The sequence below is a fragment of the Leucopleurus acutus genome, assembly GCF_964270905.1.
Source record: "Leucopleurus acutus genome assembly, chromosome: 10".
Classification (NCBI taxonomy): Eukaryota; Metazoa; Chordata; class Mammalia; order Artiodactyla; family Delphinidae; genus Leucopleurus; species Leucopleurus acutus.
Genome location: NC_139153.1, coordinates 82,293,199 through 82,318,483, shown reverse-complemented (window position 1 = coordinate 82,318,483; position 25,285 = coordinate 82,293,199). Strand labels below are relative to the sequence as shown.

Here is a 25,285-nt window from a genome sequence, read left to right as displayed (position 1 = left end):
GGCTCCTTCACTCTCCTGCCTTCCCCAGTGTTGGCCTCTCTGACTGCTCGTCCTCCCTCCACGCACAGATGTGGGCATTTCAACTTTCCCTTCAGTACCGGCTACCTGCTGTGGCCCGCACCCCCGCCTCACGGTTAACCCCGCCTGGGAGCCCTCCACAGCCTCTGGATCCACACTCCCCTTTCCCTGAGACCCTTCACTCAGCTTCCACTCTCTTCCTCCGGGTATAAGGATCTACACGCCACGCCCTGCTGTCACTGCCCAAGTACCATTCTTGCCGCACAGCTATTACGTGTGTCATCAGCGAGCGGACCTTTGGAGTCTGCACTCCAAAGCCAGTTCCCTGACCTCTCCCTTCCGGGGGGCTCCAGGGACGGCCCGCAGGTGCTGGACGCCAAGGCCTCAGCCCGGAGACAGGCCTGGGCTGAGGACCCTTGTCACAGCTGGGCCTTGGTTACTCACAGGCCACTCACAGCCCCTCCCCGAGGGGTGGCCCTGGCTCCAGTGTGTAAGCAAGAGGCTAATAAGACTAATTGGGAAGGTGGCGGCCCTGCCGCCCATTAATTGACTGCCCAGCCTGGATGAGCAACAGGAAGCAGCCAGCTTGGTCTGGGTAGGATCCACGGTAGGACCACGGAGGGCCAGCAGAATCCTGGGTCCCTGCAGGATGAAGGGCAGGACTGGAGGACCAGAGCCCTGAGACCTGCTAAGAGGGGGTGGTTCCTCCTCCATCGCATTCCCCTCCCTCCGCTTGGAACCTGACCCCACCCCAGCCAATGAATTGCTCACTGGTATTGCCAAGAGTATCAGTATTGGAAGGCGGGACCTGGGAGTCGGGTCAGGTTCTCTGCCTCTTCCCCAAGCCCACCCAGCCTTCTCCCTGCTCCCCTGGCCTGGACTCTCATTCCCGCACTGCCCTGGTCTCCTCACAGAGGCAGCCCTACCGCCGGAGCCCTCGGCTCGTTTCTCCCTTTCTCTGTCTCCTGCCCTGCTTCTGACCCAGCCCAGCACTGTCCATAGAACTTTCTGCCATGATGGAAATGTTCTCTCTCTGTGCTGCCCAATACAGTAGCCACGAGCCCACGTGGCCACTGAACATTTGAAATGGGGCTAGTATGACCAACTGGAGGAACTGAATTCTTAATTTTACTTAATTTTAATTCATTTAAATGTAAATAGCCACTTGTGGCTAGTGGCTACCAGCGAATCTAGCCCTTGACCGTCCCCTAGCACCCAAAATGGGAGTGGAAGAGAGAGGCGCCCAGTGGCGCAGTGGTTGAGAGTCCGCCTGCTGATGCAGGGGACACGGGTTCGTGCCCCGGTCCAGGAAGATCCCACATGCCGCGGAGCGGCTGGGCCCGTGAGCCACAACTGCTGAGCCTGGGCGTCTGCAGCCCGTGCTCCGCAACAAGAGAGGCCGTGACAGTGAGAGGTCCGCGCACTGCGATGAAGAGTGGCCCCCGCTAGCCACAGCTAGAGAAAGCCCTCGCACAGAAACGAAGACGCAACACAGCCAAAAAAAAAAAAAAAAAAAAAGAGTGCTTGGTCTAGCCGGGCAGTGGCAGCAGGCACGTGAACTGGGCTCTGACACAGAGCCACCCACCTGTGCTCTCTCTTGGGCCTGTCTGTCCTGCCCTCATTCCTCGTGAGTGACTGTTCCCTTGAGCCACTCTTCTCTCCCCTGGATGAGCTCTTTCCTCTGAGGGATACAGCACACTTCCATTAACAAATGGCAGAGCTCACGTGGCCACGAAGAGGAAGTACGGGGATTTCCCCTGGACAAGGCGTTCATCTGATGCTGGGGTGGGGTAGGCAGTGCTGTGCAAAAAAATCGCCTACGTGACTCTTTCAGGGACTCTCACCCCAGCATAACGTGTGACCCCTGGCTGAGAACTGCTGCTCTGGGGGGCAGTCTCCACCCCGTCAAAATACATCAACTCCCTCAAAATATATTCCACGGTGTGGTCCATACTCAGCTACACCCTTCCTGCTTCTCCCCCTCAGCTCCCTGGTCCATCACTCCCTCCTCTAGGACTGACCTCCTGGAACTTGACCTGGTGAGCATCTACTTTTGCTCTTCCCGGCCCTGTTCTCACCCTCTTAGCAACCCCGCTTGCATCCTCCAAGGGACCCGGGTACCACAGCAGGGACATGGGAGTGAAGATCGGGGTCAGAGCAAGGAGCAGCCTCAGCCAGTGCATCCCGTAGAGGAAACACTTGGCAGGCGGGGGCTCTGCCCACAGGCGATGTGTCCCCCCAGCCCTCGTTCTTTTCCCTTCCTCCCCCTGCCTTCCTGCAAGCAGCCGAGAGTCAGCTGAGTGACGGTCATGCTCCTAGAGTCCGAGACTTCATAGCTCTGCTCAAGCCACCTCTGATTTGGCCACCAGCCCTCCTGTCTTGTGAGGAGGTGAATATAAGGCTGTGATTAGCTCTCAGAGTAACAATAATATTTTTCCTCTTCTCTGTTCTGTGGAGCGAGTGTTAGGGAAACCAGCACCCCTTGTCTGCTCATTACACTCAGCTATTAAATAGTCATTCTTTCCACTGTTGCTATTCATGCATTTTATTGTTTTTGGTCACCCAGAATTAGAGACCCAGCTCCCTCCTGATCCGGCAGGAAAGGGTGAAAACGGGGACTGAGGCAGAGTCTGAATGTGCTTAGGAGAGGCTAGAAGGACTTGTCCCAGGAGGGACTTCTAGGCAGGCTGTGGCCCTCACTGTTTCCGGGGGTGGGATCCGCAGGGGCCCATCCTCTCTCCTTCTCCCGGACTGTCCGAATCCCTCTGGCTGAGAGCTCCTCGTGGGCAGGGAGCTTCTCTCGCCCCACAGTGTGCCCCTGGTGCCTGATGCATCACCCCCACACACAGGTAACACAGCAGTCAACACAGAATCCTACTGGAGAGGCGGGCGTCCCATGCCCAGCTCTGTTCTCTGGGGCCCCAGGACTAGAACCAGAGAAGGACAGACTCCTCCACGACAGTGTAACAATCAGCTCGTCATAAACATCTGCACGTGCAGGATTTATCTTGACTCTCTCAATGCTCCTAGGAGACAGAAATTAGTATTTATCCTTTGGAGCTGCAGACACAAGTTCCGGGCGTTAAGCTGATGCCCACTACCAGTAGCTGGGGGCTTCACCTGGCATCCTGATGCTGCAGGCTACACATAGCTAGCTTTTCCTCTTCTCCCTGGATCGTTGCACGACCTGGCTCAGTCTCTCATTTCATTCAGTCCTTGTGACCTGCCGTCTTCTCAGAAGCCCTCTCTGACTTTCCTATTTGAAATTGTAGCCCTCCAGCCCCACGCTCACGGACCATATCATTCGCTATGTCCTTCCTCTTGCCTTCTTTTTCTTCATAGCTCTTATCAGGACGTGATAGCCTATTACATACAACCTGTATGCATCTGCGTGTTGTTCACTTCCCCCACTAGAAGGTAAGCCTCGGGAGGGTGGGGCCCTCCTTTCTGACTCACCGCTGTTTCCACAGCTTTAGTGCTGCGTGGCTCATGGAGGGAACTCAGTTAATAATGAGAGAAAGAATAGATAATGAATGGACCACTTGGGCAAGCAGCCTGGCCTGAATTTTCCTGAGGGCCCCAGCGCCTGCCTCATTTTACCTCATGTGCCTGACTCACCTTAGAGGAGTCACCTTGGCGACTAAGAGGGCATTAGTGGGACCTGATGGAGGCCGGGCGAGTGATGATGTTAGCGGCACGACAAGGAGGACTCTGGAGGGAAACGCCTTGGAGGAGTCTCTATGCTGCCCTCTGGTGGTATGTCGTGGAACATCACAGACGAAGAACTGAGGCTGTCAACCTTGTGTGGGAATTTAGAGATTATTAAGGAAATCCCATAAATTCACATCCCAGGGCCACGCAGAGATCAGATGGCAGAGTAGGAACAACGAATTGGGTCACAGTCCGATGCCTTCACCACTACACCATCCTGTCTGTCCCCATCACAGTTGAGATTATGCTGCAAAAGAGAAGGGTATCAGCTGGAAAAACCTTCGGAGAGAGGTTTGGTTTAATTCGACAAGTTATTTGAGCCAGTGCTAGACACCTGGTGGGCAGTTAGTTAAAGATTAGAGGGAGAAAATGTACAGTAAGAGAGCTTAAGTTTATACCAAAGCAAGTCTTTGGTCAGATGAGTTTGAAACATGAAATTGGCAGAGGAGTTAGCACGGGTGTGCCCCTCCCTAATTTAACTTTTATCACATTTTATTGTCATGATTTATTAATACATATTTGTTTCCTCTCTAGACACAGAGCTCCTCGAGGGCAGGGAGGACTGAAACTTCTCCCTGAGATTGTCACCATCACCTAGCACCCCACACAGTAGATGCTCAATAAATGACCATTATATGGGTAAATAGATAAACAAATGAGTCGTTTGGAGTTTCCCTGCCTAGAGATCTTCAAAGGAGAGCAGATAACCAAGTCTTCTGTCTAGTCCAAAGACATTATTCTTCTGCCCAAAGGCTGAGGGCTGTGCCCAATGCTTTCTCAAGGTAACTCAGCTTCTATAATTAGATTATACCAAGATACCAGTTCAAGGTTCTTTTCTCTTATTGGCTAAGCGTTTATTGACTACCGGCCATGTCCAAGGTACTGAGCCATTGTTCTCTAAATCTATTAGAGATCCTATTCTATTATTTAATTGTATGACTCCATGTTGACATAAAATGCAATAGTGTCCCCACCGCAGTCACTCATAGGTGAGGTCAGTCAAGGCAGATGGGGAAGAATCAGCATTGTCTAATCTAAATGGATAAGCTGGCACAGTGGGTTCCCCTGTGTTAATATTCCATACCATCCAGTCCCACTCAGCCTCCTCCCAGCTAATAAACACAGCATTTTTAGGTACCAATATCTGTTGCCTATTAACTGGTATTAAAATCTCCAACTACTTTTTTTTTTTTTGTGGTACGCGGGCCTCTCACTGTTGTGGCCTCTCCCATTGCAGAGCACAGGCTCCGGACACGCAGGCTCAGCGGCCATGGCTCACGGGCCCAGCCGCTCCGCGGCATGTGGGATCTTCCCGGATCGGGGCACGAACCCGTGTCCCCTGCATCGGCAGGCGGACTCTCAACCACTGCGCCACCAGGGAAGCCCTCCAATTACTTCTTGCTTTCCCTTCCCTCTCCCACTCATCTACCTGTTGTGTCAAACTTGGAAGAGTTGGTTTGGAACTTACATCCAGCTTTGACTTTGGCACTTGTGTTGTCTTGGAAGGTGAGTTACCTCTGTCAACAGTAGTTTCCTCATCTGTAAAATGGGGTTAATAATTTGCTTTATTGAACTCCTTGTGGGCCAAGTACTAGGAGAGAAGTAAGGCGTACAAAGACAGACAAGGCACAATCCCTGCCCTCAAGAAGCTCATACTTTACAAAGGGAGAAAGACATGGAAACCAACATAATGTGGAAATGATGCAAAGAGCCTGCGGTCCTTTCCTGGGTTACATCAGGGACTCAGTTCTTTCCCTCACTTTCTCTCTCCTTTAAGAATGTTTTTCTCTTTCCTTTCCCAACAAACTCCATTGCACTGGCTTGAGAAGTTGCTGAGGGAGGGCCAGTTTGAGGAATCCAGATTTCCTTCTTCCCTTCTATCCCATACCTCCCTGCCACAGTACACCAGACAGGTTATGTGCGCCTCCCCACAAAGAACACAGTTCTATCCAAGGACAAAGACTTTCAGATATGAGCTCCTGAGCCAGGCACCAAGACCTTCTCTAATTCCCCCAACCTACTTGTTCCACAACATTTCTTTCTTCTCCAAGCTATAAACTCTTCACTCCGGGAGTTCCCTGATGGCCTAGTGGTTAGGATTCCGGGTTTTCACTGCCACAGCCTGGGTTCAATCCCTGGTTGAGGAACTGAGATCCCACAAGCATCATGATGAGGCCCAAAATGTACATATTTATATACTTATACATTTATATATATTTATATAGCTATATAGATATCTCCTTCACTCTAAACATTTTGATCTACTCTCTGTTGCCCAAACTCACCATTCATTAATGAATTCAGCCATTCATAGAACATGTATGTGATGGTTAATTTTATGTGTCAATTTGACTGGGCTAAAGAATGCCCAGAGACCTGGTGAAACCTTACATTCAGGTGTGCCTGTGAGGGTGTTTCTGGAAGAGATTAGCATTTGAATCGGTAGACAGTGTTAAGATCGCCCTCACCAATGTGGGTGGGCACCATCCAATCTGTGAGGGCTGAACGGAACAAAAAGGTGGAGGAAGGGCAAATCTGCTCTCTGTTTGAGCTGGGACACCCATCTTCTCCTGCCCTTGGACATTGGCACTCCTGGCTCTTGTTCTTTGGACTCAGACTGGGATTTACCCCATCAGCCCTCTGATTCTTGGGCCTTTGCACTCATACTGGGACTTAAAACCATCAGCTCCCGTGGTTCTCAGGCCTTCGGACTGGGATTAAATTGCTCCACAGGTTTTCCTGATTCTCCAGTTTGCAGACGGCAGATCGTGGACGTTCTCAGCCAATTCATGTAATAAATCTCCACGTATATTCTATTGGTTTTGTTTGTGTGGAGAACCCCAATACAACATATTCAGTGTCCATGAAGGCCCAGGCACTGTATTCCGTGTCAGATTTACACAGATGAATAAAGAGATGGGATAATGTAATTAAAATCAGGACAGGCCTCAGTTCAGATCCCAGTTTTGCCATTTTTCTCCGTATGACCTTGCATGAGTCACTGTACCTCTCCAGGCCTTTGTTTCTCTCCTCTGAGAAATGGTGATAACAATAGGGTTATTGTGCAAATTAAGTGAGAGCTTAATCTCTATGCCTTGGGCAACAGTACCCCTATTGCACATGCGCAGTAAAAAGCAGCTGCAAGGGTTTATAGCAAACCGTTCGTTGTGTCTTAGGTTGGATGTTCCAGAAGCAGATCCTGAGACAAAAATTCAAGTAAAAGGGATTTATTAAAAAGTTATAAGGGTGGGGAGGAGGGAAAGGGAGTGGGGAAGTGGGACCAGGAAGGGCTCCCCCGGCCTAATTTTAAGCTTCCTGAGAATGGGAACTGTATATTTTTATCCGTTATATTCCCCCGTGGCACCTGACATTGCAGGACATATTGAGGGTATGAGATAATGATCGAATGAATGAGTGAATCTAGTCCACTTTGAGGCCTATTAAATTACAGGCTCACACCTACAATTCGCACCTGTTCTAAGATTATTTCCAAACTCTAAACTTAGGGGGCTTTTTGTTTGTTTTTATTTCGTTTTTTTTTTTTCAAACCGGTCACATATAGGTTCTGATGGGAGTTACCATGTAAGCAAACTGGGTCCTAAAGCGGTGGATTTTAAGGTCAGGGAACCGTCATTTCTTTTAGGCCCTCTTCAACCCCACCCGGGCCAGCCACTTGATTGACATCGGGCCATTGGGATCTCTGGGCTCCTGCCTTTCCAACTTTCCTGCTCAAATACACCCTTAAAGAATTTGGGGAAACTATGTACCCCTTACACATTTTAAAGTCAACAACTAACATTTTTAATCTTCAGTTTAAATACTGCAAAGGGTACACTTTCTGGGAAATTGTAAATACTTATATATTTAGAAAGTCACATCACTCTTTTAAATGTAGCGGATGGAATATAACACCATAGCCCTTTCATGTTCATTAACACCCTTTTAATTAGTGAACAAGTCCATTAGCCAGTCAGCAAATTTACCTCATTTATTTTTCTTTTTGGTTCCTTTTTCCATTTCATTTTCCCTATAGAGTTTGGTCCTAATGAAATATTGTTTGCATTGTATCACCTTTTTTGTATTTTAGTGTCTTTTTGGAAAGTCTTTTATTGTATATCTCTATAACGAAAATATGTACATCTCAATAAATTGGAATTTATTTCCTGTGACCATAAGACTATTTAAAAACCATTATTCTGCCCTGGGTTTATAATTACAATTATTAAAAGATGCAATTGATCAAAACTACAAATATTGACAATGATTAAACAGAAAAGTAAACTTCTACTAAAAATTCATCTCTTCATGAGATGGAAAGGGCTGATTTTTATTTTCCATTGACTTCATTTGGTAGCTCCAGGAAGAGCACCCAGGTTCAGTTCAGGGTGGGCGAGAGAGCTCGGCCTTCCTCTGTCTAGTGAGAGAAGGTTCACTTGTTAATGGAGGCATGTGGAAAAGGAGAACACGGTTCTCAGGCAGATTCATTTTAGGAAGGGACACATATGCTTCTGGAAATTGATCCCCTTACAACTTAGTCCTGCCCATGTCCCCCTGGGAGAGTTTTCATGTTCAGCCAGAGGTATGCAAACCATAAGCTATTAAAGAGAGACTTAACTTGGTTTCTCGTTCTCCAAAATAGGGATCCCAGAATGGGAGAAATGTGGGTCTGAATGTCCTTGTAACTCTGAGAGTTGCATTTCCAACCCTCCACTGGCTGAGTTCCACATCCCTATGCATATGGGCAAGACAGGAACTCAGATGACTTCCAGATCTCTGTAGGTCCATGGCTGTTATGAGGGCATCTGAATGTTCAAAGTCCTGCTCATTGGCAAAGACGCAGCCTAGAGTCAAAATTAGAAAACATGGTTTTTTGTTTTTCCATTTCATGGAAGCACCATGGTTTCCTGGTAGTTCCCAGCTGGCGGCCACCAGGTAGCAGCAGAGAACACAGTGCTGCCAGCCCTGCCCGGAGAGTCCCAGGGGTGGGGAAGAGGCGGTGGGAGGGGAGAGGACTGGAGGTGAGGTAGGGGTGTTCACTTTGGCTGTCAGAGGAAAAAGAAGGGGGAGGCGGGGGCTAAATACCGATCTCAAGAGGGGACAGAAAATATTGAGAACAACACCTTCTGGGTTCAGAATAAAACAGAAGGAATGAGGAAAGGAATTAAGGAGTTAGGCTAAATTGGGGAGAATTCAAGGGAAATCAGAAGGGTAGAGATGGGCTTGAGGGCAGAGGCCCAGGATGCCTCTGGGGGATCCATTGTCTGTACTCCTCCCGGGGTGGGTCAAGATCTGGCTCCTCCTGAGATCCGTGGCCCACCTTAGAGGCAGGTGGGCCAGGGGTTTTCTGGAGGCTGGGGTCCTGCTGGCCAGGGGTCATCAGGCCGGGGAGGTTGAGGGGGATCAGTTCTAGGGGGTACAGGAGGCCAGACTCCAGATTCAGGCAGGTCTCTCCAGGGACAACTGGGGCCTGGAGGTGGAAGGTCCTCAAAAAGAGGGGGTACCCCTGGCCAGGGGTCACCAGGGATTGGAGGGCCCTGAGGCAATGTTGGGGGGCCCTCCTCCTCTGAGGGCTCTGTGGATGAGGGAGATGGATGGTCTCCGCTGCCTGAGATGCCTGTAGAGGAGGAAGGAGAAAGATAAGAGGTTGTGAGGATCCCCCCTCTCCCCGTAGCTACAGACCCAGGGAGCATCACCTCTCTGCGATGGACCACAGCCTGAGCTGATCCCACAAACAAAACTCAAAAGTAACTCTCACACGTTCACAGAATACCCAAGTGATCTTAAAATGACAGGAAACGCCGTCCTGAACCACTGACTGGACCAACTTTAAACTGACAGGATCCCCTGCTCCCCCCACATAAGCTCCATCCAACCCTGGTTGGGACACCCCACTGGCAGGGCCGCTATATGTGTCTGCAGTCCCAAAGCTGTCTACACCCTGGCACCGCGTGGCACCCAGACCCCACCTCTACGATGACCTCCACGCCCTTAACACGGACCTCAGCTCTGATGAACACTCGCCCCACACCTGAATGCTGATCTAAATCGCCACATGCAGCTACACCCAAACCAGCAAAACATTTATTCTGCGCTAAAATGCACCTTCCCGCACCACCTCCATCCCCTTAACTCTTCCCCTCATGTGAATTCCCAGGATCTCCCTATCCCTATGCACCCAGCTCACCCTTGCCTCATCTTTACCGTCCCCCATCACCCCAAATCACACTCTGGGCCTCTATTCCCAGCTCACCTCCGGCAAAACAGGCAAAGGACCAGGATCCCCAGGAGCTTCCAGTTGAGCATCTTGCCTGTCTCCTGGCCCCCAGTCAGGGGTCGGCTGAGTCTGGGTGCTTGGGGACCCCAAGAGGCTTTATAGGGGAGGAGGGGGAAGAGGAGGCCAATCTCTGGGGAGGGACCGGCCCAGTCACACAAGGAATCACATCCGAACCTAACTGGTCAAACCCATCTGGAAGGCCGTGGCTAATGTGTAACCTCTGGTGGTGTCCCTCACTTTAGTCCCTCAGCTCAGGACCCAGCCACCCAGGCTTTATCGATGACCCAGACCTTGGTCACCTCACCCTTGTTTTCATGTCCTCCTTCATACACACCCTGCAGCAACCCCTAATAACAGGGACTTCTACCTCTAGTCCCTCAAGGTCATTGGAAGCCAAGGAATGGGAGCAAACCACGCGTGGGGAAGCAGTGTAATTACAGGGGCTGGGAGGCAGGATGCCGGGCAGGGGGTGGGCAATTGGGGGGAGGACAGGGGGTGTTCCCTTGAACAGCTGGGACACAGCTAGAACGGTCTCAGCTAGTACACCAAGCCTCCCCCACCCATCCCAGTGTGAACCCTCTCCTTGGGGCTCAGCCCTTCCTGGAACTTCCACTTCCCAGCATATGCCTTCTCCAGGCGTGAAGGGGGCCTCCCAAGCAGTGACATCTGAGAATTTCATCCAGGAGCCACCTGGGGTGACTGCAGGTGAAGGAGACAGTACGAGGACATCCTGCTTCCTTCTCCGACCCCAGGGCTGGTTCCATCAGTCACACCCAGAGGCTCGGGAAGAAGTTGCCTCAGCTCCCCCTGGCATCTCAGCCTCTTTCTCCTCCCTCTGGAATCCTCCTCACTGCCCCTTGAGCCCCTCTCCGTGTCCTTGGTGTGAACTCTGTGCCCACCCCTTCTCTCCCCTCCTCCTTCAGTTGTCAGTCTGTCTGGTCTGAGTCGTTCAGAGATCCCCCTAGAACTTTTCCTCAGCAAGGACTCCTCTGCCTGGACGTCTCATGAGCCTCTCAGAAGTAACGTGTCCAAACTCACTTCCTCCCCGGGTTGTCCCCCACCGGGTCTGCTCCCCCGCAGTAAGGGACACCACTGTCCCTCGTGGCTCACTTTTGAGGACTTCATTCCTCTCTCTCCTCATCCCGTGGCCACACCCCAAACCCATCCTCCACAGCCAGCCAACAGATCTCTTAAAAATGTAAGTCAAGGGCTTCCCTGATGGCGCAGTGGTTGAGAGTCCGCCTGCCAATGCGGGGGACACGGGTTCGTGCCCCGGTCTGGGAAGATCCCACATGCCGCGGAGAGGCTGGGCCCGTGAGCCAAGGCCGCTGAGCCTGTGCGTCCGGAGCCTGTGCTCCGCAGTGGGAGGGGCCCCAGCGGTGAGAGGCCCGCGTACGGCAAAAAAAAAAAAAAAAAAATGTACGTCAAATCGTGTGGCTGTCCCCAGTTTTAAAAGTACTCTAAGGACTTTCTAGAGTAAAATCCAAGCTCCACCAGGCCTGGCCTCTCCCTGCAGCATCCTCCCTCGGGCTCCCTCCAGCCTCCCGCCTGCCCAGCCTGTGGCCGCCCTCATGCTCCTCCCAGGGGGCTGCACAGCCTGCGCCTCACCTCACCCCGGCCTCAGCACCACATCCCTCCGGAGAGAGGCCTTGCCTGTCCCCCCCATCTAATGCCGCCCCTCCCCACACAGCCAGTTTCTACCACATCACTGTCATTTCTTTCTTCTCTTCATATTCGTAGCACTTATTATTGTTTGAAACGGCTCATTTGTTCATGTAAGTACTTGCCCATCGTCTGTCTCTCCCACCGGACTGTAAGTGCCACGGGAGCAGGGACCCGCCCGTCAAGCCCACCACAGTGGCCCCCGGGGCAGGATGCTGCCTGGATCTGTGATTCCTGTCGAACATGTGAATGTTTTATCTGCTTCATTCCTGGCACTGATCACCTTCCAGAGGTAGTTTTAAAACAAAAGTTGAGAATAAAAAGAAACCTGGAGCTTCTCCAAAAACTTCCTGGGCAGCCTAGGAAAGGGGTTTCGAAAACGGAATCGTCTAGAGAAAGAGCTGTGTGGGAGACCACTTCTCATATTTCTCGGACAAGAGAGGCTGCAGGGAGAAAATTTCCTTATATTCCCAGAGAGAACTGTCCAAACAATGGCTCCTACTGCAGTCATCTTTATTGAGCCACGGGAGAATTCACAACATCTTGGCAGCTGTCCCCGAGGGCAGCTGGATGGGAAGGGAGCTGGGCTGGACGCCCTCCCCAACCCACTCCTCCTCCATCCTCATCCCTTCGGTCCTCGCAGCTGCTCAGAGGCAGACAGAAGAAGAGGTCTGGATGTCTCCTTCACAAATAGCTTCCTCTTTGGAAATGGCCTCACTCAGGCCCTGCAAGTCATCGAGCAGGACAGAAAGGGATCCTGGAAAAGAAGACCCCAAGGGACAGGAGGTGGACAAGAGAAGGCTGTCACAGTCACGCCGCAGGATGTGAGGGTTATGAGGGAGAAGGCTCCTGGTCCAAGGCGGGCGTGAACAAGAGAGGCTGTGGGCCTCCAGGGGTCACAGAGAACAAGGCTCATGCATTGCAGAGTGCCTGGAGGAGAGATGCCTGAAGTCCCCCGCCATCTGTCCCTTACCTTTGATGGACTCCTTGGTGCATAGGGCCGCCGCTGGAGGTGCAGGCGCTGAAGACCCTGAGGGCCTGAGGCTGGACTCCACAGGTAACCCCTTATCCGACGGGGAAGGAAGAACTGCCAACAGTCGCTGCTGCTTGTAACGGGAGAGGAGACCCTCTTGCTGCAAGGTGGCCTGGGAAGGAGAGGGTTAAACGCCACCAAGCCCGGGCAGAGTCCCCTCCCCTTTCCACAGCTCTGCTCCCTGAGAAGAGCCCCTCCTCGGCCTCCTACCAGCATGAGGTTCTTGTCTCTCTCCAGCTCCTTCAGGCGCTGGGTCAGCCGCTGTCCCTCCTCCTTTCGGGCCTCATCCTGCAGGCGCCGCAGCTCCTGGTTCCGCTCCTTTTCCCGGGTGGCTTTGCGCTGGATCTGGCGCAGGGAGACCACTACGGGAAAGCCAGGCCACAGAGGGGACGGGTGTTGGGCAGCCTAGAGGCCATGAGGCACCGTGAAAACAAGCCTGGAAGGATGGGCAGGAACACTGGGTCCCAGCTCTGTGCCTCGGGTGAGCCACTGACACTTTGTGGCTTTCAGTCTTCCGTACAGAGGGGAGTCTGATGCTCTAGGAGCCTATGAATCTGCGAACCCAAAGTACCTCCCCCATCACTGACGCTTCCCAGAGTCCTGCAGGGGGAATCTGAATAGGGACTGGATATCAGATTTTGTGCAATTCATGTTCATTTTCTTAAAGTGTGACAATGGTATTGAGGTTACATAGGAAAATATCCTATTTGTGGGAGATGCAGCTGAACAGTCAGGATGTGTGCAACCTACTTTCAATAATTCCCCCCCCAAATGTTTATATATCAATATGTGTGTATATACAGATAGATAGGAAATGTGACCAAAGGTTAGGAACCGCTGCCTCTAACCAGAGAAGGCATTTGAGCGTCCATTACCTGAGCGTCCATTTTAACTTGGCCAGGTGTCTGAAATGTTTCCCAATAAAAAGTTGGGGGTAATCGTTGCTATGAGATGTCAGACTGCCTTTGCAGAGGGGGGTGACTGGGAGGGGCTGCAGGGGATCCAGGGCTGGTCAAGTGCTCTTGCTTGAGCTGGCTATATAGGGGTGTTTACCACCTGAGAATTCATCTTCCTTGATAACTTCATGACTCGCACACTTCAAAAAAGCTTTAAAAATAAAGTTTTTAAAATAACCTCATGCCTCAACACTTCCTTCTTCCTGAAAAGCCACGTCCACCCCAGCCAATCTCACCGGCCTTGGTGTGTTCCCTGCGAGCCTCGTTCAGTCTCCTTTCTGATTCTGAGAGCTGTTCCCGCAGTCGAGTCTCCACTTCGGCCACCTTCTCCTGCAGCGCTGGGGTGGAGGTGCACGTGGGGTGTCAGGCGAGCCTTGGTTCATGGTTCCCACCCCCGCCCCCACCACGGGTCTGCCCACGCCCCCTCCTGCACACCTTGCCCGTAGACCTCCTGCTGCTGGGTCAGCTCCTGCCGGAGACTGGCAGCCTCCGCCGTGCTCTCCTGCTGGCCCTGGCGAGCCGCCTCCAGCTGCAGCCCCAAACTGGCCAGGGACTCCTGGGTGCGCTGCAGCTCCTGTTCCAGCTGCTGGGCCACTTCGCTCAGCTTCTGCCGCTCCGCCTCCCCTGGGAAGACGTGGTGCCCGCTCAGGCTTCTCCGTACCCTAGACCCCAGCTCTTCCCTCTTCCTCTTCATCCCCCAGACTCAGACTTTGGCCCCGGCTCAAGCTCGGTGACTTGAGGACCAGGTGTACCTTGCTCCCGGGCCCGGCCCACCTCCTGCTGGATGATGTGGGCGCTCAGCTGCAGTTCCGTGTCCAGACGGTTCCGTTCCTCCCGCAGCTGCTCCAACTCCAGGCTCATATCCGTGGCCGGTGGGGGTCGGGGGCAGCTGAGACAGGGAAGGGAAACAGAGATGGGGGGAATCACCCAGCTGCCTGACCCCTAAGCCCCCATCCTTCCTCCATCCTCGCTTTTTTGGGTCCCAGCAACCAACACCTTAACGCCCCACTCCTGCCCCTGATCCACCTCAAAGTGGCCCAAACTTCACCTCTCCTGGCGCAGCTGAGCAAGGGCCAGTTTTCGAGCCATCAGGCCTGGGGAAGAAAAGGCAGAGAGCGACAGAGAGGTGAGCAACAGAAGAGGGAAAACAGGAGACGCCTGGACTGGTAAGGAGGAGGCAGGAGGGTGGGTGTAGGATGAGAGAGCTGGTGGGGCAGCGGGAAGGGCAGGACGCATCTGGAAGTTGCCCTACCCACCCCGAATGGTGTGGACCTTGCGGACGGCATAGCTGACTCGGCTGCTGAGGCCGGGCAGCCGGGCTGCGGCCCGCGTCACCTCCGCCACAGCGCCCTGGAGCCAGGTCTCAAAGCTGGAGAAGACACACAAAGTCATGACCCTTCAACCCCAACTTATTTCCAAAAGGACTTGATCCCCTCTATCCTGTACTGCTATGTACGCGGGGAAAGCAGGGAAGGGGAAATCAGAGCAAGGGCAAGAGAAGCTGAAGCCACGAGTAGGGGCCCCAACTCTGTGCCCTGCCAGTCGTGAAAGAAAACCGAGAGCTTAAGCCCCTTAGTGATTGTCAAATAAAAATGATGCAGTTGCTCATAAAAAAAAGCACAGCTAGGGACTTCCCTGGAGGTCCAGTGGTTAAGTCTCCGTACTTCCATTGCGGGGGGTGTGGGTTTGATCCCTGGTCGGGGAACTAAGATCCCGCATGCTGTGTGGCCCAGACAAAAAAAAAAAAAAAAAAGGCGCAGCTATTTCTGGTCCCAAAACCTACATAAGCTTCTCATTTGCGTCCTTGCAATCAGTGTCTTTAAAAACAACCCTACGGTAAAAACAATAATCAGGTTCATGGGGGTCACACCTTATCTGGACTCAGATGCCATCACAAAGGAAAGGGTTCAGTAACATTGATTCTATGGGGGCTAAAACAAGTGCCCTAAAGCAGGCTTATCTCCAGCTGATTCAGGCTTTTGCACCTCAGGCCTCCAGGTGCGTCTCCAGGTTTGGGGAGTCTCCTGCCGCCATGTGCCACGTTTGGGCTGTATGAACTTACGTGCATTCTGCTGTGGAACAAAGCCCATAGCTTCCATCAGTTTGCCCCAAGAAGGCATTAAATGACTGTACATCTTTTCAAGCAATGTGCTAACCTTATTTCTCACGGTCTGCCTTTTGATCACTATTAGGTATCAGAGATCAAAGTTATCCTCTCTAACAAGTCCCTGATACCAACAAAGGCCGGGTCCACATGCTTTATCAGCTGGCTGTGCCCAAAGCAGGATCCACGTGGCTCATGGAAGTTGAGACGTCTAAAGGGGTCCCCTGGGAGGAGGGCCTATGCAGCACCGAGGGGGAAAACAAGCGGACGACAAAGGCCGAAGGCTGTATCCCTAGCAGCACAGCAGAGATCACTTTTATCTGAAAACTGTTTGAGTGGGTGCTTCCAACACCTACTGTGGCTCTTATGAAAGCCTTTTCCTGACAGGATCTCCAAGCCACCAAAAGACTAACAAACCTGGCAACAATCCGAGCTTGGGTTGTTTTAGGCCACGTGGACTTTTTGGCAATAAATCATTAGCAAGGACCATTTCAGTAAAGTCCTGGTATCAAAGTAAAACCCTGTCCACACTGTATCTTTCTGTCTTCCTGGAGGTAGGAGGCACATGCAATGGATTGAATCTGGGCAGTAGTTCATCATAACTAGTCTCTCTAATGCCATGCACGCTTGAAATTTTTCATGAAAAATTTTTTTTTTTGGTTAAATTAGTCCTCAAGGTACAAATCCAACAGAAAGGGATGGTAGGCAAGGACCCACCCTGCATCACAATTTTTCTAAGCCAAAACTGTTGTGTGATCCATCTACAAGAGCCTCATGGTAAAAGTGAACATTTACAGAATGCAGACAGTAAGCCAGGCGCTGTGCTGAGAGCTCTCCTCAGACCGCCTCCGTGTCCCCATGTTCAAAGCCGAGGAGGGATTGTTACCTCTGCAAAGAAACCTGTGCTTCTCCTTAGAGGTCTTTCTAAAGGTTATCTAACAACAGCTATGAAGGAAACACCTAGGAAGTTGGTATCAGAGACAGGCTTGCAATTGATTAAAAAGGAAACTGGCAGGGAGGGGGAAGGGTAAGCTGGGATGAAGTGAGAGAGTGGCATGGACTTATATATACTACCAAATGTAAAATAGATAGCTAGTGGGAAGCAGCCGCATAGCACAGGGAGATAAGCTTCGTGCTTTGTGACCACCTAGAGGGGTGGGATAGGAAGGGTGGGAGGGAGACGCAAGAGGGAAGAGATATGGGGATATATGTATATGTATAGCTGATTCACTGTGTTATATAGCAGAAACTAACACACCATTGTAAAGCAATTATACTCCAAAAAAGATGTTAAAAAAATAAACAAACAAATAAATAAAGGGGGGGGAAGGAAACTGCAATAAAGCGAGTCACACGAATTTTCTGGGTTCCCAGTGCATATAAAAGTTACGTTTATGCTATACTGTAGTCCATTAAGTGTGCAATAGCATTACGTCTGAAAAAACAACTAAACATTTTAAAATAGCATTAATTTTAAAACAATGCTGTTGGGGAAAAAATGGCACCAATAGACTTGCTCGACACAGAGTTGCCACAAACCTTCGATTTGTAGCAGCATCTGTGAAGTTAATAAAGCAAAGTACAATAAAAAGAGGCACACCTGTGGGTGCGCAGCCTTCAAAGAGATAGATCAAATTGTTTTCAACTCAACAGGGCATGCCCGCAAAATTTGAAAGAAAGAGAGAGAGAGAGAGGGAGGGAGGGAGGGAGGGAGGGAGAGAGAGAGAAAGAAAGAAAGAGAGAAAGAAAGAGAGAAAGGAGGGAAGAAAGAAAGATCAAGTGTCCACATTCCCCATCCTCGAACAGTTCTGAAGGTGGAGACCCTCCTAGGTGCTCTATTTAGCTCAAGCCGTTACTAACTGCAAGAGGAAGTTAGTAATACCTCATCTCCAGCCAAACACGCAGTGGGTGGGAGTCATAACAAGTGACCCTGCTGTGAATATGGAGGGGGGTTGCCCCAGGAAAAAACAAACACAAAGATTTTACATGGCTACATACCTCCAGCCCTGCATCCTCCACACGGCCAGCTTTCTAGCCCCTCTTGCCTGAGGCTCTTAAACTCCAAGATGCCCAGGAAGCTGTCGAAGCAGAAATGCTACTCCACCCACCCTGCAGCCCAGATACCTGCTGACAGCGTTCGCCACAAGCTTCAGCTGCTCCTCTGCTGTGGCTGTCTGCTGCTGCTCCCGGCGCCGGGCCTCCTGAGTGCGGCTCAGCTCCGTCTGCAGGGCCTAGGAAGGATATGGTAAAGATGGTCCCCTGAGGACTTCCCTGGCGGTCCAGTGGTTAAGACTGCTCGCTTCCACTGCAGGGGGCACAGGTCTGATCCCTGGTTCAGGGAATTAAGATCCCGCATGCCACGTGGTACAGCCAAAACAAAAGTGTCCCCCTCCCTGGGGTTTCCCTGCCCTCCCTCAGCCTCTGCCCGTCTCAGACACTGACCTTGGCACCCATCCGCTCTACCTCCACCTCTGCAGCTTTGTCCTGCAGGGAGTGCTGCAGGATGGCCTGCTCCTGGCACTGGGTTTTGACTCCTTCCTGGAGCTCGGCCACCTGGGGGAGGAGAGGAGGCAGGTCTAGAGCCAAAGCTGTAGGGGAGGCGCTGGGAAGGAAGGGGCAGGTGCAGGGGTCTCTGAAAGAAGGCCACACATGGAGACAGTAAGCCCGGGTTCCTAAGAATGGAGTCTGGGTCCAGGTTTCCTTCCAGAAGCATGTTCCCCGTGCCCACACCTTAAGGAACTACCCTGTGACCAACCCACCAGGACCCGTGGCCAGCCTCTGCCCGTGGCACCCACCCATCCTTGGACACTGTCACCTTCTGGGGGAGGCCGGCCCACCTCACCAAATGTAAGCCTTATGAGAGCAGGTCCTTGTCAGCCTTTGCTCAGGGCTGTGCTGCCAGCATGTGGGAACCACCCAAGTATTTGGTGAATAAATGCCACCCCTCCTGTAAGGAGCAGAGAGCTGGGGGAGAGCATGGGGAGAAGGAGGGTGCCAGGCGACCTGTCCCTTCAGCTGCCCCACGCGGTCTCTGTGCTCCAGCTCCTGGGCCTTCAGCTGCACCATGAGGGAAAACACCTTCTCCCGCCAGCGCTTCAGTAGGGACTGGCGCTTCTTGGTGAACTCGGGCTCCAGGCAGTCTGAAGGCTGAACCTGAGGGTGGAGGAAGTGGGGACAGTGTGGGCTCCTGGGGGTGCAGAGGAAGGAGGTGGGTTTTACTTCTTCTGTCCTGCCCAGGCATCAGGAGCCAGAGTAAGAAGAGGCGTTCAGGGGAAGAAAGACGCGGGCAGGTTCTAGGAGTGGCACCCCAACCCCTCCCATGCACAGGGGGCACCCGGGGGTGAGGGGCCTGGGCCAGGGGCCTACCCTCCGGGCCAGCTCCTCCTCCTGCATGCAGAGGATGTGCGTGAGGCTCTGCACGCGCACCTGCAGCAGCTCCGTGGTGGTGTGCAGGCCGGCCCGGTCCTCCCGCAGGTGCTTCGGGCGGGGTCGGGGGAGAGAGAGAGAGAGGACAGCTACCTCTTGCCAGGTCTCCCAGTGGCCCTCGGGCGGCGGCCAGTCTGTGTGCCCCTTGACAGCACTGCCTTCTCTCCCGGGGACTGTGCTCTTCTCCAGGGCCCCCTCGCCCAGGACCTGAGCCCTCACGTCCCACCCCATGCCCAGCACTCTCTCACCTGCACGGTTTCTAGAAGCTCCTGTCGCTCTGATTCCCACATCTGACTGTGGACCTCGGGAGGGACCTGCTCCCCCACGTACCTCCTTAGGTTCTCAACCAAGGTCACCTGAGCCTCCAAATCCTCTTGGGTCTTGCTAGGGTTGGGGTGGGAACAGGGTAGCCATCGGGGGGCACCCTGGAGACCCAGCCCACCCACCAACCCACCGAATGCCAGACCAACTGCCCTTCGGTCGCCCACCCGCCCACTCACCTCAGCTGCTTCCGCAGCAGCTCGGCCTCCCTCTGGGCCGCAGCCAGCTCTTCGGCTTCTCCTGACCTCCTGGTTTCCAGACTACTCAGAGACTTCTCCAGGCCCCCAGCTTTGCTAGTCAAACTGGAAAGAGCCTCCCGGTGAGCCTGTGTCAGGGAGGAGAGCTGTGGAGAGAAGGGAGGGCTCAGCAGGGGCCAGCTCGCCCACACCTGGACCTTCCAAATCCGCCCTCTGCTTTGGCCCTGCCCTTCACTCCCACTTTCTGTGACCTTGGACAAGCACCCAAGAAATCGCCCAACTGTGCACAGCAAAACGGAGACCATCCTTGGTGCCTCACTCCCCACCACCCTCCAACCCACCAGCAGCTCCTGTCAGGTCTCCCACCAAAACATTGTCACTTCTCTCCACATCCAGTGCCACCGACCTGAGGCAACCCACCCTCATCTCTGGCCTGGACAATGGCAACCATCTCCTGACCGGTCTTAGAAGCCTCCAGTGGCTCACCACAGCGTTCAGACCGGCTTCCTCCCTGGGCCTGTGAAACCTGTCGTGTCTTGGCCTCTGCCTGCTTCTCTGAGCTCTGTCCTGTTTCTCCCACTGCCCACTCTGCTCCAGCCACAGTGCTCTCCCACCGTCCCCCCAACAAGTCTGCTCTTTCCCACCTCAGAGTCTACCTGGAGGCTTGGTTTCCTCCAGCTCCTCAGATCTCAGTGATGCCGCCTCGTGGGGAAGGCCTCCCCAGACCGCTAATCCTTACCCAGCACCTGTGCTGTCCTATCACCTGTTCGTGCCCTTCCTGCACTTCTTATCATTATGAAATGATCCTGCTTCTGCACGTGCTTACTGTCTGCTTCCCCCCATCCAGAAGGAAGCCCTAGGAAGGCAGGGAGCTTGTCCTTTTCTCACAGCACCACCAACAGTGGTTAAGGGTGTCAGATACGCTGAGAGTCACGGTTCGGCTGGTGAAGGAGGGGAAGTGGCTGCCCTCACTTCCGGTCTGCCCGCCTCTAGCCCTATCTCTATACCATAGTCACTGTGAGCTTTTTGAACACGAATCACAAAACTGGTCCTTTTACATATAAAATATAAATCTGATCATGTCATTTCCCTGTTAAAACCTTTCAGCAGTTACCCATTGCTCTTGAGGTAAAGTATAAAGTTGAACAGGCCCAAGGCCTCACACTCCACCCCAACACCCAGAGCCCCTCTCATCGCCTGCACTCAGGCCCCTCTGGCCTCCTCCCGTTCACATCTACTTGCAGCCAAGTGTCACACCAGCCCCCATCACCTCCCCACATGCCTGCCCACCAGCCAACACCTATTTATTTATTTATAGCTGTATTGGGTCTTCGTTGCCGTGTACGGGTCCCCTCCAGCTGCGGCCAGCGGGGGCCACTCCTCGCCGCCGCACACGGGCCTCTCATTGCGGTGGCCCCTCCCACTGCAGAGCATGGGCTTTAGGCACATGGGCCTCAGCAGTTATGGCTCGCGGGCTCCAGAGCGAAGGCTCAGTAGCTGTGGCGCATGGGCCCAGCTGCTCCGCGGCATGTGGGATCCTCCCAGACCAGGGCTCGAACCCATGTCCCCTGCACTGGGAGACGGACTCCCAACCACTGCGGCACCGCCAATTCCTATTTAACACAAATGTCAACTTCTTATCATTAAGCATCTTTCATGAAACTAAAGGCTCTTTATATTTTTCTTTGAATGATCTCCTCTGTCCATTTTCTGCCTGGACTGCTGTCTTTCTCTTCTTGATTTCTAGGCACACGTTATATAGTAGGGATATTAGCTTTTTCTTGTGATATGACCTGGAAATATTCTTCTATAGTTTATCACCCTTTAATTTTACTTTTATTTTGTCATTCCTAAGTTTGGTATTATAAAGTCAATATATCAATCTTTTCTTTAATGGCTCTGGATTTTGATTCACAGGTAGAAAGGTTTCCCCATTCCCAGGTTATAAAGGAATTCACCCATATTTTCTTCCAATATCTTTATGGTTTCATTTTCTAACACGTCAACTGGTTAGGGTGGCCTTCCCAAACCCCCAGACCAGTCAGGGCTCCTTTGTCCTTCTCCTTCATGGCTCTTTTCCCAATTGCAATTAATTAATTAGAATTAAATTACGCATTGAATGTGTGTATCCCCCACTAGGCTGTCAGCTCCACCCACAAGGGCAGAGAGTTGTCTGATTTGCTCACCCCAGTGTCCAGGCTCTTGTCTCAGGGATGGCAAAGAGTAAGCACGGATAAATGCTTGCTGACTGCATAATCGCCCCTTCCCAGTCCACCTTAGGACCCCACTCCCACCTCCCTCACTCTCCCTCCCACAGTGTTCCCAGATGAACTGGGTACCTGGAGTAAAGTAGAAAGACAAACTACTTCCTACTGGAAGAGGAAGAGGGCTTCAAGTGGTGGGAGGTCTCCTGAGTCCTGGCGGAAAAGGGCAATCTGAATAAGACCAACACATCCAAGTTCTCCCTCTTTCCAGGTCACCTGTTTCTTTCACCTTCAGCAAACATCCATCACCCTTTTCTGCAATGCCTGCTCTTTGCTGGGGAGCTCCTGCCCAGCTCACCACTGTGCAGTTGAACCCTTACCAGGCCCACATTCACCTGCTCTTGGTGCAGCCTCCGAACGTCCTCCAGCTCCCGCTGGTTCCCTTCTTCCAGGTTCTTCCGGACAACCTCGGCCCCAGCCAGGGCAGCACGCAGGCCCTCGGCCTCAGCGCGGCCAGCCTTCTCTGCCCGTGCCAGTGCCTCCAGCTCCACGGCCTGGGCCTCCAGCCTCATCTTCTGCTGCAGCGAGGTCTCCCGCAGCACCCGGACCTCCTCCTCGAGCCGCCGCAGCTCTCGCAGCTGCCGAGAGATCAGCTCAGCCTGCTGGCTCAGGGCCTGCGACCCCGCCAGCTCCACGGACCTTCAAAGACAGGTTAGCACAGGTGAGACCTGTCTCTGGTGCTGGGAGGGTGGCCAAGGCATAAATGGAGACAGGAGGAGGAGAGGATCCCTCTGCTCCCATATGGGGAGATGGCAGGGGATGAAGCTGGGCCATGGGGATCTCTGCACTTCCGTCACCATCATCATTGACAACAGTCCTACTAAGCATATCTGGGCCCACAGGACCTAAAGGCTGAGTTCATGGAACATGACCTCTCTCGAGGACAATATACAGGCAGATGTGTTCAACATCAGATGTGTACATCGTTAGGCCACACGTTCTCAACTGGAGAAGCTGGAAGGACACTCAGAGATTTCTGAATTCGGATTTAAGGGCAAGGAAAAGTTTGATGGAGGTGGAAAGAGAGGTCATGGCAACGAGTATCAATATGGTGAGTCCAGGCACTAGTTAAAATCATTTACTGAGTGTTAGGTACACCACATGAGAAGTCTGAGAGTGCAGTACCTCAATAAATTACATAGTCCCAACCGTTGGAGAGCACAGTCTACTGGCGTCACATAAAGTTGAAACCAGCTTATAACATGGCTCTTGACACAGCTCCCTCACTGAGGCCCAGAGCCACAGCATTTTCTTTCTCTTAATTTTAATTTCTTTTGGCCGCACCATGCAGCTTGCAGGATCTTAGCTCCCTGACCAGGGGCTGAACCTGTGCCCTTGGCAGTGAAAGCAGAGTCCTAACCACTGGACTGCCAGGGAATTCCCCAACACCTTTTTTAAGTGGCAGAGATCTGTAGCCTAGAGAAATGAGGTGACTGGCCAAAGGACCCCTAGCTGGTAGCCAAATTAGTCACAAAGAGTCTCCGTCTCCTGACACTCACTCCAATGCTCCCCTTTCGTCCTTATGCTCCTTTCCCCTTGATGGGGTCCAAGGCAGACTCACATGCAATCCACTCAAGAACAAAATGGCAGGATGATGTTCCAGTACATTTGGGAAAAGACACACATGAAACAACAAGAATAAGAACTTTCACAGACAACAAATTGACAGATGGCATGGTCAGCTCCATCAGAATGAATCTATACTACCACAGCACACGGTCTGTACTCCCAGCCCGTACTTCTTCAGCCTGCCTTATACTACACTTAATACAATCAGCTGTGGGTCAACCTATCTCTTCCTTTAGGATTTAAAATTCTTTGATAGGGGCTTCCCTAGTGGCGCAGTGGTTAAGAATCCGCCTGCTAAGGCAGGGGACACGGGTTCGAGCCCTGCTCCAGGAAGATCCCACATGCCGCGGAGCAACTAAGCCCGTGTGCCACAACTACTGAGCCTGCGCTCTAGAGCCCGCGCACCTACAGCCCGTGCTCCGCAAGAGAGGCCACTGCAATGAGAAGCCCACACACCATGACAAAGAGTAGCCCCCACTCACTGCAACTAGAGAAAGCCTGTGCGCAACAACAAAGGCCAACACAGTCAAAAACAAAATAAATAAATAGATAAATTCGTTAAAAAAAAAATTATCAAAAATAAAATAAAATTCCTTAATATCAGGATCTCTCTTATTTATTTTTGTTATCCTTGTCCCTAGCATCTAGCACACTGCTATTATTTATGCATTGTAGGCAACAACAACTGCTTATATAAAAATGAATAAATTATGGAACTAAGGGCTGAAATAGGGTAAGGAATCTATTTCAGGGAAGAAGCGCCACTGGCAAGCAAGCCCAAGAAAACAGCAACATTAGATCTGTACCTGCCTCTCCACCCTGGCTCCTGCCCTTTGCCAGAAACTTCCTGTCCCCACATGGTCACTTGAGGTCTCTGGTTATCTGGCCGCCTCTCTAAGACATCTTGATGGGCTGGGGGCTGAACCAGGGGAATGTCTGAGACCCACCTGGGAGCCATTCTTGGCAGAGTTGGAAGGGGCCGAACTTGGAAGTGGGATGGGGGAATCAGCCCAGTGGAACCTGAAGAATCATAAGGACAAAGATGGTCAGTTTCCCAGGGAGACATAATCACCAGCCCCCTTGCCAGGTCCCACTGACCTGAGGGTCGAAACATTTCCACATTATTTGAAGTCTCTAGAGTCTGTGTCCAGCCATCTATGCTCCCCTGGACAATACGAGAAAGAAGGACACTCCAATTCAATTTTCAGGCCACCTTCCAAAGAGAGAGCCCCTACAATAACAAAGTCATAATCCTTAAATAACAGCCAGGTCCATCTGACTCTTAGCTCCTCTTATCCTACTTCCCAGAAGAAGTAGGAAATACCCGAAGAGCACTTGCTCGTCTCAATCTGGTTCCTGATAGGACTGTGGCAACAGCCATGAGATGGAGAGAATTTACTGAGACAGGCTGAGAGAGGCTCTGGTTTTACTCATACTTTTAGAATTCTGGACAGTGCCTTTACCGTCCTCCTTAAGTTTCTACAGTCTCTGCCTTCCCTAGATGGAGGTGAGAAAGGACGTATGTAGTACAGAGGCTGTGAGCCCAATCTCCAGAGTTCTCTCCATGGCTCACCAAGGCCTTGGGGAAGCCCATCCAGACACCACCAAGCCATGACTCCTGGGTCCTTCCCTATCAAAGCGCTGGCCCAATGCCTGGCCCCTGATGAATGTGGCCACATGTAGGGCAGGACGCCTACCCAGGACCCCCGGGGAATCCAGGCGGCCTAGACCCCTTGGCAGAAAAGCCAGC

At 52.3% G+C, this 25,285-nt stretch overlaps 2 protein-coding genes and 1 pseudogene across 5 annotated transcripts in view; all 3 read right to left on the bottom strand.

Moving 5' to 3' along the window:
* LOC309967657 (MHC class I polypeptide-related sequence B-like) overlaps window positions 1–25,285 on the bottom strand; it is a 117,215-nt pseudogene that overhangs the window by 44,629 nt on the left and 47,301 nt on the right. The window lies entirely within an intron of this gene.
* PSORS1C2 (psoriasis susceptibility 1 candidate 2) lies at window positions 8,930–10,032 on the bottom strand (the record flags this gene model as incomplete). Its single annotated transcript, XM_082847433.1, is given in 4 exon segments — window positions 8,930–9,061; window positions 9,063–9,343; window positions 9,980–9,989; window positions 9,991–10,032. Coding segments are annotated over 4 exon segments (465 nt in total).
* CCHCR1 (coiled-coil alpha-helical rod protein 1) lies at window positions 12,189–25,214 on the bottom strand (the record flags this gene model as incomplete). Of its 3 annotated transcripts, none has more annotated exons than XM_082847501.1 (18): window positions 12,189–12,422; window positions 12,639–12,810; window positions 12,909–13,060; window positions 13,891–13,992; window positions 14,090–14,278; window positions 14,407–14,543; window positions 14,703–14,748; window positions 14,911–15,023; window positions 17,883–17,989; window positions 18,201–18,311; window positions 18,762–18,911; window positions 19,125–19,235; window positions 19,433–19,568; window positions 19,685–19,848; window positions 22,302–22,605; window positions 24,342–24,555; window positions 24,634–24,700; window positions 24,972–25,214. In XM_082847501.1, 18 exons carry the CDS (start codon window positions 25,212–25,214, stop codon window positions 12,313–12,315), a joined length of 2,628 nt encoding a protein of 875 aa, XP_082703627.1. In that variant the 3' UTR covers window positions 12,189–12,312. The 3 variants fall into 3 exon arrangements, with proteins under 3 accessions (XP_082703627.1, XP_082703628.1, XP_082703629.1); XM_082847502.1 differs by having other exon boundaries at window positions 24,342–24,447; window positions 24,999–25,214; XM_082847503.1 differs by lacking the exon at window positions 24,972–25,214 and having other exon boundaries at window positions 24,634–24,722.